The sequence below is a fragment of the Oncorhynchus tshawytscha genome, linkage group LG26, assembly GCF_018296145.1.
Source record: "Oncorhynchus tshawytscha isolate Ot180627B linkage group LG26, Otsh_v2.0, whole genome shotgun sequence".
Classification (NCBI taxonomy): Eukaryota; Metazoa; Chordata; class Actinopteri; order Salmoniformes; family Salmonidae; genus Oncorhynchus; species Oncorhynchus tshawytscha.
The window spans coordinates 29,050,248-29,062,464 of NC_056454.1; the positions used below are offsets into that span (position 1 = coordinate 29,050,248).

The 12,217-nt window shown below is 46.0% G+C and overlaps 1 protein-coding gene across 1 annotated transcript in view; it reads left to right on the top strand.

The window, feature by feature from the left end:
* LOC112225041 (ephrin type-A receptor 3) overlaps positions 1–6,198 on the top strand; it is a 145,129-nt gene extending 138,931 nt beyond the window's left edge. The window contains 3 exon segments of the mRNA XM_042306433.1: positions 2,606–2,764; positions 6,039–6,073; positions 6,076–6,198. Of these exon segments, the coding sequence (XP_042162367.1) occupies positions 2,606–2,764; positions 6,039–6,073; positions 6,076–6,143 (262 nt within the window). The 3' untranslated portion in view covers positions 6,144–6,198.
* The last annotated feature ends 6,019 nt before the right edge of the window (positions 6,199–12,217 follow it).

Sequence of the window (12,217 nt, forward strand, 5' to 3'; positions counted from 1 at the left end):
TCCTTCCTCTTCTACCTCTCTCTACTCCCTCTCTCCCTTCCTCTTCTACCTCTCTCTACTCCCTCTCCCTTCCTCTTCTACCTCTCTCTACTCCTCTCTCCCTTCCTCTTCTACATCTCTCTACTCCCTCTCCTTCCTCCTCTTCTACATCTCTCTACTCCTCTCTCCTTCCTCTTCTGCATCTCTCTACTCCCTCTCCCTTCCTCTTCTACCTCTCTCTACTTCCTCTCCCTTCCTCTTCTACCTCTCTCTCCTTCCTCCCTCTCTCCCTTCCTCTTCTACATCTCTCTACTCCCTCTCCTTCCTCCTCTTCTACATCTCTCTACTCCCTCTCTCCCTTCCTCTTCTGCATCTCTCTACTCCCTCTCCTTTCTCTTCTACCTCTCTCTACTCCCTCTCTCCTTCCTCTTCTACCTCTCTCTACTCCCTCTCCCTTCCTCTTCTACCTCTCTCTACTCCCTCTCCCTTCCTCTTCTATCTCTCTCTACTCCCTCTCCCTTCCTCTTCTGCATCTCTCTACTCCCTCTCCCTTTCTCTTCTATCTCTCTCTACTCCCTCTCCTTCCTCTTCTGCATCTCTCTACTCCCTCTCCCTTCCTCTTCTGCATCTCTCTACTCCCTCTCCCTTCCTCTGCTACCTCTCTCTACTCCCTCTCTCCCTTCCTCTTCCACCTTTCTTCCCTCTCTCCCTTCCTCTTCTACCTCTCTCTACTCCCTCTCTCCCTTCCTCTTCTACCTCTCTCTACTCCCTCTCCCTTCCTCTTCTGCATCCCTCTACTCCCTCTCCCTTCCTCTTCTGCATCTCTCTACTCCCTCTCCCTTCCTCTTCTGCATCTCTCTACTCCCTCTCCCTCTCTCTTCTACCTCTATCTACTTCATCTCTCCCTTCCTCTTCTACCTCTCTCTACTTCCTCTCCCTTCCTCTTCTACCTCTCTCTACTCCATCTCTCCCTTCCTCTTCTACCTCTCTCTACTTCCTCTCCCTTCCTCTTCTACCTCTCTCTACTTCCTCTCCCTTCCTCTTCTACCTCTCTCTACTCCCTCTCTCCCCTTCCTCTTCTGCATCTCTCTACTCCTCTCCTTTCTCTTCTACCTCTCTCTACTCCCTCTCTCCTTCCTCTTCTATCTCTCTCTACTCCCTCTCCCTTCCTCTTCTACCTCTCTCTTCCTCTCCCTTCCTCTTCTACCTCTCTCTACTCCCTCTCTCCCTTCCTCTTCTGCATCTCTCTACTCCCTCTCCCTTTCTCTTCTACCTCTCTACTCCCTCTCTCCCTTCCTCTTCTATCTCTCTCTACTCCCTCTCTCCCTTCCTCTTCTGCATCTCTCTACTCCCTCTCCCTTTCTCTTCTATCTCTCTCTACTCCCTCTCCCTTCCTCTTCTGCATCTCTCTACTCCCTCTCCCTTCCTCTTCTGCATCTCTCTACTCCCTCTCTCCCTTCCTCTTCCACCTTTCTTCCCTCTCTCCCTTCCTCTTCTACCTCTCTCTACTCCCTCTCCCTTCCTCTGCTACCTCTCTCTTCCCTCTCTCCCTTCCTCATCTGCTACCTCTCTCTACTCCCTCTCTCCCTTCCTCCTCGTCTACCTCTCTCTTCCCTCTCTCCCTTCCACTTCTACCTCTCTCTTCCCTCTCTCCTGTCACTCAAATCTCTACAGAACAGTGCCTCAAGCCATGCTTTTCATCCTATAATTTATTGTTCATGGAACAGCATGAATTTTGATTGGTTTAGATAATGATTTGGTTTAGATTCTAATCCGATAAGACTGCAGTATTGTTGAAATTCTAGTATTTTATTAGAGAAAACAATCGTGTAATTATCCAACAAACGATGCTTGTTTTGTTAATAATAATATTGTTAGAGATTAACGTAAATGTTGAATCTATACATTACAGTTTCCTTTTCTTTGTCTCAAAGCCCATCCAACACATACATGTCTGGAGCTAGATGGACGTAATGACCTAGAAACAGTGCAAGCTGTCACATTGGGAAATCTTCAGACTTAAATTGTGTGTGTGGCTTTCGCTGGGAGAGCTTGTCCATAACACTCTGCAACAGTACAGGATTGTGGGTAGTCCTTCTCTCCACAGGTGTTTCCTTCTGGGGAGACCCGTGGTGCATGTGTGTCAGAGTGTGTGTGTGTGTGTGTGTGTTTTTATGTGTCTGTGTGTGTGTGCATGGGGAAATGTGGTTTTACAACCTTCTCTGTTCTCTCTTTGCAGCATGTTATTTTATGAGCTTGTTTTCTCAATAATAACAGTTTCAGTCCCTGATGTGATTTGCAGAATCCAGCGTGTGTGTGTGTGTGTGTGTGTGTGTGTGTGTGTGTGTGTGTGTGTGTGTGTGTGTGTGTGTGTGTGTGTTGTAGTGCTGGTGGTGGCGGTGGTGGCGGTGGTGGCGGTGTACCTTTCTGGACAGGCAGACAGAGTATCAGCTGAGTGGAGGGAGGAAGTAGTGTGATGTATTTTCCAAGGCTGACCATGCAGCTCTTTGGGGGACTGTGTCCCATGTAACCCCCTCAACACAAGGATTTCAAGTATGGCTAGTGTGCCAAATGGCTAACCATGCATGTCCTTTCTCTCTCTCCCCCCCTCCACCTCCACCTCCAGGCCAGCCAACCTGCTTCTGGACAGGAGTAGTTCTGAGGTGGTTCCATCGTTGGACACCATGGGGGATTGGCTGGACAGCGTGAGGACTCTGCCCTGTAAGGAGGCCTTCTCTGGGGTCAGCTACAGCTCCTGTGACACCCTGCCCAAGACCTCCGCAGAGTAAGACTGCTTCTTATGACGCTCTGTAGTAACACTCAGACTCAAGCTTACAGGACTCACTGAAGACTCGCTGAGGAACCAATGGTCCAGTGAAATGTACATTGTCCAGCCAGTAGCAAAATGCAAGTTGTTGTATAATATGATTTAACTTTGTATCTAACAAATAATATTTGACAAAATATGGGAATACCCTGAATGTTTTCTGTGAGTGCAGCAGGGAGCGAGGCCCTAACAGTGATTTAAAGAGCTCAGACAAGACACTTAAAACAGGACATTTCCCTGAGAAAGTATCTCGTGCCACAGCAGCCCAGATTTAATACAGCACCCCCACACTGAGACCCCAAAATGTTTTCAATCTGCCTCCATTACTCGGAGGCACCACTGTGGGTCTAATCTGTTATCCATGGATAGCAGTGTTTGATTGTAATCTGTAATGACAGCGCTTTAGCCATGTTACGCAGAGATCAACCATACCGAGGGAGAGAGAGAGAGAGAGACATCTTGTAAAATCTAAGCTCCAGTTCTGACAGGATCTACAGGCTGTGAACAGCTTTAGTAGAGTGTATCTGGCTGAATCTATGATCACAGCCCCATGCACCCCCGTGCACCCCCGTGCACCCCGTGCAACTCATCGCAACCTCTCTCTTTCATAATCAACCTCTATTTGGGCTCACGGCTCCACCATGTTGCTCATATAGGTTTCATGGGAAATGCAGTGATTTGGCCGCTGGAGCTTTCTCTCTGTCCTTTCTTTCTATCTAATTTCCATCTCTCATTTTCCTCTCGCCTCTATCTCTTGCTCTCTTGCTCTCTTGCTCTCTTGCTCTCTTTCTCTCCCTATCCCTTCCTTCCCCCTCCCTCCCTCCCTCCCTCCTCCCTCCCTCCCTCCCTCCCTCCCTCCCTCCCTCCCTCCCTCCCTCCCTCCCTCCCTCCCTCCCTCCCTCCCTCCCTCTCCCTCTGCGGGAGGATGTGGCCTTTGGGGACCTGCTGTTGTGTTAATTGATGAGGTATTTGACAGTGTAAATAATTTGACAGTTGTAATCAGGCTGATCAAAGCAGATGTCTGGGTACTATGCTCTGGTCTCCCTAACACACTGGGCTACACAGCAGTCACACACAGTCACTACATACTACACACAGTCACTACTAACAAAAGGCCCAGGCAATAATGTCCACGTTGCCTTTTGTTCTGATGTCAATATAAATAATGAAATGCAAATAGCTACTAGATTACCTCCTCATCCATGGCCTAGTTTAATTGCCTGAGAGAGAGAGAGCCTGATCTATCCAACAGAACAATACCTTATAAGGAGCTCTCTCTCTCTCTCTCTCTCTTTCTCTCTGTCTCTCGTCTATTATCAGCTAGTTTCTCTAAAACTATATACTGTTGTAGCAGCACATTCTCTTACAGGAAGAGTTTTTTCTCAGGACAATTAATCAATTAATCAATTTCATCAATGAGAGCTTCCCTTAAACCAATCACTACAGAGGCACAAAAAGGCTTGTTTGCAGACTCAGTAGAAATACCACATGCAGTATTGATGGAATACATCACAGATGAACTGTATAGCCTACATATGGTTTCTGATAACAGGATCATTCTACAGCATCTCTGATTCTCCTCTCATGGATCATAACTGGATCAGAACAGGAATTGGATCATGTGTGTGTTTTAATCCTCCAAGGGTATACCTCTGACACACCCAGCCCTTGACCGTAGTATACCAGTCTATTGATTAGTAGTATCTTAATTCAGTCCTTCATATTCAGCAGGAGACTACCCTGGCCCATTGCTCTGACCTCTGTCTGCCAGACGAAACTAATCAAACCCTATACCACTCCTTAATCCACTGACACAATATACTTTTAATGAACGGACGGAGATGTGGGTTACAAATGGAGGTTCTGAAAGTTCTGAAGACGGGTTGTCTAAGGTATCAGACTTCCTTCCTTCTGCCATTTCTCTGTCTCACTATCTATGATGGGAAACCTGACGAGTCCACTCGAACCACTTGTGGTAACACACAGCAGCAGGGATGAAGTCTCTGTGTGCTCTCAGGATGAGGAGCCTCTTCAGAGTTCTAGATGAGACAGCCCTTTCTGTCTGAGTGGCAGTTAGCTGCTGACTGTAAACACTACCACCATATCCACCATGGTTCTCATTGATCGTGTGTCAGAGGAGGAATACAGCGGTCATACGTTTGGGCCCTGGTCTACTTAAACACATCCACAGTCATTCGTTTTTATCTCTTTTATTGCATGAGTTGTTCACTGTCTAGACTGTTTTCTGTTTATGCCTCATACTTTATGTATTCACGTTTTATGTTGTTTATTTATTTATTTGTAACACGCTCTTCAGGGTGTTAACGCTGTGTACCCATAAGCCTTTTTCAGAGACTGTTGCCAGTATGGCTGTGTGACGTCCATTAGCCTGGGAAACTTTATTCACATTGCCTGGCCCTGCCTCCTGCCTGTCTGTACTGTAGAATCTGTCTGACAGAGGTCCAGCACCACGTCACAGCAGCCACCTGCCCAGAGTGGGAGCCTTCAATGGGGATCACCACCCTCTAACCCCCTCTCCTCTCCATCCCTACTCCAGAGACACCGGATGGTGGGTGGACCACTGTGCACTGTCTGGCTGCCCTACAAACTATAACCCCATGCTTGCATCAAAATAACTTTCTCAGGAGTTTTCCTGTTTTGTGTTGTGTGTACCCTACAGACTAGCAGAGAACTGAAGCTCAGTGTAAAACCCAAGCTGTGTTAACCTAGCGGGTTTGAGCTGAGCTGTTTCTTTTACTAATATGCGTCTATAACCACAGTCACCTACAGGAGCCGAGCTGAAGATATCTTGTCCACTGATGTCCCATAATATCCCACTGCTGGACCTAATATGCTGGACCTAACATACTTGTTTGAGTTGTGTGTCTTCATGAAGTGCTGTGTGTAACCCATGCTGTGTGTGTGTTGTGATGAAGCTTGCTCTAACCAGTTGATTTAGTCTGCATTTATTATCCATCTATTTGTACCAGTGCTGCTCCCTCCCTTCCAAACATACACACACCACTAAGCATGACCAAAACTGCCCAACGCCACTCTCCCACAAGCTAACTAGAGAGCTCTGGCAGCACATCAACCTTGTGATTGACAGGCCAGCAGAAGTGAGAGGGGAGGGGGAGGGGGGCAGCACTGACCGCATGTCATTAATGTCACTGTGTGTCACATACTGAAGCACTTACTCTCTCTCTCTCTTCCCCCTCCTTTCTCTCTGCAGGGACCTAAAGAAGGTTGGTGTGACTATCGTCGGCCCCAGAAGAACATTGTGAGCAGTATCAAAGCACTAGAGAGCCACAGTAAGAATGGCCCTGTCCCAGTCTAACTCAACCAAGCCACTAGAGATCCACAGATTGGCTGACTGGCTGCCCTCTGGCCCCCCGTTCCATTCTGAATGAAGCCCGTCTGGCCCCCGTTCCAATCTGAATGAAGCCATTCTGGGTCCCAATCCATTCTGAATGAAGCCCTTCTGGGCCCCGTTCCGTTCTGAATGAAGCCCATCTGGGCCCGGTTCCATTCTAAATGAAGACCCTCTGGACCCCGTTCCATTAGGAATTCAGCCCTTCTGTGCCCTGTTTCATTCTGAATTAAAGCGTCTCCTTTTCAGTTCCTCCCTCCACATCTGTGGACGTTTCAGTTAGGTTCATTCCACGAGGGAGACCTCCCCTGTCGAGGTGTAGTGATAGGGAATGAAGGAGGGGAGAGGACGGCTCATAGCACTTAGAACAGCCCTCTGATCTCTGTAACATGCAGGAGGAAGTCCCAAACTAAAGGAGGAAGTAGACATTAGAAAAGTGGTGCAGCGGAGGACAACAGCTCTGAGGTTTGATGATGTCACCATGATATCATGCCCTTACCCTGAATCCAGGGCAAGCAGTCAGACCGACAGACAGACCAACCCTTCGACACTCCGCACCATTGCTGAGATGCCTTACTGAGAACACAGGAAAGAGGGAGATAACCTGGCCTTGGACCTTAAGGGCACGAGGATAAAGGGCTGGAGCTGGGATTGGAGAACCTGGGACAGCAGGGCCCTGTGTGTGACTTATTGTGGAAAGGGGCTTGTTGAGAACTGAAGCAGTCGTGATCTGATCCTGTGGATTTGACTGACAGTTTCTAAGCTCTGGAGAGGAGAACTTTAAATGCCTTGAGTAGAACAACGCAGACAGCAGCAGCAATCCACATCAACCTGGAGCAGACGAAGCACACCTGGAGACTCCCACCACTGAAGACCCCACTCTCACAGAGAAGGACTGATACTACTCTGTGTGTGTGTGTGTGTGTGTGTGTGTGTGTGTGTGTGCGTGCGTGCGTGCGTGCGTGCGTGTGTGTGTGTGTGTATGCACCCATGTCTCTGCATGTGAGTGTGAAGGTATACTCAAGAGAAAATCAGCTTGAGAAGGAAGCCAAACCATTTGATGGGCACCCAGACTAGAATAAGCCATTTATCCCATAGCTATAGACTAATGTCTGCAAACAGTCAATGTCAAACAGAGAGCAATAATCATAACAATCAGTTTATCAGTTTGATCAACCTGAAGTCATGAGTCTCAGACCTGTACAGTTTGCTCTGATGGTAAACAGGACATATCAGACCACAGAACTGTAACTAACTACTACCTGTCTGCTTATCATACATACAGTTGAAGTCGTAAGTTTACATGCACCTTAGCCAAATACATTTAAACTCACTTTTTTTCCTGGCATTTAATCCTAGTAAAAATTCCCTGTTTTAGGTCAGTTAAGATTACCACTTTTTTAAGAATGTGAAATGTCAGAATAATAGTAGAGAGAATTATTTATTTCAGCTTTTATTTCTTTCATCACATTCCCTATGGGTCAGATGTTTACATACACTCAATTAGTATTTGGTAGCATTGTCTTTAAAATTTTAACTTGGGTCAAACGTTTCAGGTAGCCTTCCACAAGCTTCCCACAATAAGTTGGGTGAAATTTGGCCCATTCCTCCTGACAGAGCTGGTGTAACTGAGTCAGGTTTGTAGGCCTCCACACACTTTTTCTGTTCTGCCCACACATTTTCTATAGGATTGAGGTCAGGGCTTTCTGATGGCCACTCCAATACCTTGATTTTGTTGTCCTTAAGCCATTTTGCCACAACTTGGATACTTGGAAATATGCTTCGGGTCATTGTCCATTTGGAAGACCCATTTACGACCAAGCTTTAACTTCCTGACTGATGTCGGGAGATGTTGCTTCAATATATGCACATCATTTTCCTGTCTCATGATGCCATCTATTTTGTGAAGTGCACCAGTCCCTCCTGCAGCAAAGCACCCCCACAACATGATTGGGATGGTGTTCTTCGGCTTGCAAGCCTCCCCCTTTCCCTCCAAACCTAACGATGGTCAATATGGCCAAACAGTTCTATTTTTGTATCATCAGACCAGAGGATGTTTCTCCAAAAACTACGATCTTTGTCCCCATGTGCAGTTGGAAACCGTAGTCTGGCTTTTTTATGGCAGTTTTGGAGCAGTGGCTTTTTCCTCTCTGAGCGGACTCGTTTTACTGTGGATATAGATACTTGTGGAACCTGTTTCATCCAGCATCTTCACAAGGTCCTTTGCGGTTGTTCTGGGATTGATTTGCACTTTTCGCACCAAAGTACACTCATCTCTAGGAGGCAGAACGCGTCTCCTTCCTGAGCGGTATGACAGCTGCGTGGTCCCATGGTGTTATACTTGTGTACTATTGTTTATACAGATGAACGTGGTACCTTCAGGCATTTGGAATTTGCTCCCAAGGATGAACCAGACTTGTGGAGGTCTACATTTTTCTGAGGTCTTGGCTTATTTATTTTGATTTCCCCATTATGTCAAGCAAAGGCACTGAGTTTGAAGGTAGGCCTTGAAATACATCCACAGGTACACCTCCAATTGACTCAAATTATGTCAATTAGCCTATCAGAAGCTTCTTTCTGGAATTTTCCAAGCTGTTAATAGACACAGTCAACTTAGTGTATGTAAACTTCTGACTTCTGAATTGTGATACAGTGAATTATAAGTGAAATAATCTGTCTGTAAACAAAATTATTTGTGTCATGCACAAAGTAGATGTCCTAACCGACTTGCCAAAAACTATAGTTTGTTAACAAGAAATTTGTGGGGTGGTTGAAAAACGAGTTTTAATGACTCCAACCTAAGTGTATGTAAACTTCTGACTTCAACTGTATCTGTAACTAACTACCACCCTTCTGCTTATCATAGAGAACTGTAACTAACTACCACCCTTCTGCTTATCATAGAGAACTGTAACTAACTACCACCTGTCAGCTTATCATAGAGAACTGTAACTAACTACCACCTGTCTGCTTATCATACAGAACTGTATCTAACTACCACCTGTCAGCTTATCATACAGAACTGTATCTAACTACCACCTGTCTGCTTATCATACAGAACTGTAACTAACTACCACCTGTCTGCTTATCATACAGAACTGTATCTAACTACCACCTGTCTGCTTATCATACAGAACTGTAACTAACTACCACCTGTCTGCTTATCATACAGAACTGTAACTAACTACCACCTGTCAGCTTATCATACAGAACTGTAACTAACTACCACCTGTCTGCTTATCATACAGTAGGTGATGATGCATAACTCCAAGCTTCCTAGTTCCTAGTCCTAATGTGAAATCTCAGGATGTGTGTTATTCATTCAAACTGAAACAGGATAGAGAGAAAGGAGAGGGAGAGAGAGGTAGAAGTAGAGAGAGAGATGTAGAGGGAGTGAGAAAAAGAGAGAGCTGTAGAGATAATGAAAAGATGGAGAGAGAGAGAGGTAGAGAGAGAGAATACCATGCTGGCTTCTTCAGAGCGTATTCTGCTCTGTAAGGTAGAAGATGAAAATTAACAACACTATCCCACAGCTCTTCCAATGCTATCTTCTAACACTGGTGGGGATATATCACACCTCTCTAGATAAAGCGAGTGTCTGAGTGTATTTTTATCGCTACAGTAGATAAGGATTCTCTCTGATCTGAACAGTGGATGTGTATGTGTGTGTTGTTTGTATGTGTCTGTGTGCGTGTGTGTGATAACACCTCCGTCCATCCCCTGCCCGCCCTTAGCTGCTGTTACGTGTTCTGTATGGCATGTACATATGTAAAACAACTGTGTGACCATATCTACAAGCAGGACAGTGCCCTTCCATAGCCATCCCTTTGTACAAATGTTTCTATGTATAAAAGAATGAACAGAAATATCTGTGCAACATTTTAAAAAGACAAACATTCTTTGTATTATATTTCATGTTATTTTGTATTATATTTGTTTTTTACATAAAAGAAAAGCAATTATAATAACCTATTATTTATTGTTAACATATACTGTGCAAAAGTGTAATGTTTTTTTTGTAGCCTACTGTAATCTATGACATGGTTGGTTCTGTGACAGCGTCTTCAGTGTGGAAGTACTGTTATGCACCCCATCCTTACTCTTTTTGCTTTTTTTAGATGAATGTGTGTGTGCGCCGGTACGTGTGTGTGCTTGTGTGTGTGGGCATGCGAGTGTGTGCGTACGACGTGCTTGCGTGCGTAAAAGCCTTGTCTACTAATGTAAAATGATTTGTAGTGGAAACATTTATATTTTTATAATAAACATTCTCAAAATATTTGCAAAAAAATGAATGCGGATAAAATTGCCCTATGATTCTTTCTGGTGTTTCACAGGTTTGGTACAAAGGAACAAGGCACCAACTTTGTCCCAAAAGCTAAACCTCTTTCTCTTCCTCTCCTCTTCCTCTCTGCCCCATCTCCACCAAACATCTGGTCTCCAGCTCTCCTCTCTAGTCCCCACAGAGCTTCTGTTGTCAATCCCTGTTCTGCTGCTCTGAATCAGGATCCATGTTCAGGGCACTTCCAATAAGGCCTTTCATATACTTTAGAGCAGGCCTGGCGTAGTTAGCAGGTAGATTTATAGTGTGATTTTAATGCAGCTGATCTTACAGGGTTGTAGAGCAGGGCAGTGTTAGGGGGGATGTCTAAGGGACTGACTGTGTGTGTGTGTGTGTGTGTGTGTGTGTGTGTGTGTGTGTGTGTGTGTGTGTGTGTGTGTGTGTGTGTGTGCGTGTGCGTGCGTGCATGTGTGTGATGGTAACTGATGGTCCCTGCTCTCCCCTGAAAGCCTGACGTTCTCCAGATGGCCTAGGGCAGATGTGAGGAGCGAGGGATAGATGGAGAAGAGAAGTGAGGGAGATGGATAAAGGAGAGGATAGGGGGTGAGCAGGACAGTGTCCTACAGTCAGGGAATGATGAACACAACATGTTAGACGTTGCTGCTCCAATTTGTTCTTTACTGTGATCTAAAACCCCTGAGCTCTTGGGAGCAAGAACTGACGGGAGAGATGGAGGAGAGGAGCGAGGAGAAGAATGGAGAGAGAGTGAGATTAACCAGCAACAGGAGGACAGGAGACAGGTGAGAGAGGGGGTAAAGAGATAGGAGAAAGATGGAGGTGAGAGAGAGACTAGGCAGTAGACAGGAGACAGGTAAGAGAGGGGTAAAGAGATAGGAGAAAGATGGAGGTGAGAGAGAGACTAGGCAGTAGACAGGAGACAGGTAAGAGAGGGGTAAAGAGATAGGAGAAAGATGAAGGAGGAGAGAGAGAGAGACTAGGCAGTAGACAGGAGGACAGGACAGGAGAGGAGGCAAGTGTGTAGGAGGCAAGGAGTCTGTGTCCCGTTGTAACAGTGAAAGCCCAGTAGAACACAGTGTTATGCTAACACAGCCAGGCAGGGAGGTTAACAGAACCCATTCATCACCCGTCCACACCATGTGCTGTTTAACTCTGCAGCTTGCCCAGAAAGCATGGTTCCACTTGGGGAAGAGTGATGAGGAGAAAGCATGTTTCTGCTTTGTAAAATGCCTTTTCCAATTACAACACTCTTGTCTCAATCATATTTTGAATTAATAAACCAAACCCCTCTCTTGTCAAACTTAGAATCCCTCTCTTGTCAACCCTTCCACCATACTTTTCTCTTCCTTCCCCTCCCCAAACCCTTCTACCATGGACCCATACCTAATGCCAGGACACAAACCTTCTCTCCCTCCTTCCGTCCTTCCCTCCCATCCCGTTGGCCCTAGCCTTCACAGTAAAAAGTCTCCAACTGTGTGCAGCTGCAGTGCATGGCGTGACGCCATGTTGGAAAGGCATTGGCTCTGCCTTATACTGCTGCTGCATGCTGGGAGGATGTCATCCATACACACATGGCACACTTTTTCGCAAAGGTGCATTTGTACACACGCACACATACACACGCACGACCACTGGGAAGATGTCATCCACATGGTCATATCCTGTAGGTCAGAGGTCAGTGATGAAGACCAGAATGTCAGGTATGAATCATCTCACCAGTGTTAGTTATTTATCTCTCGGTTCG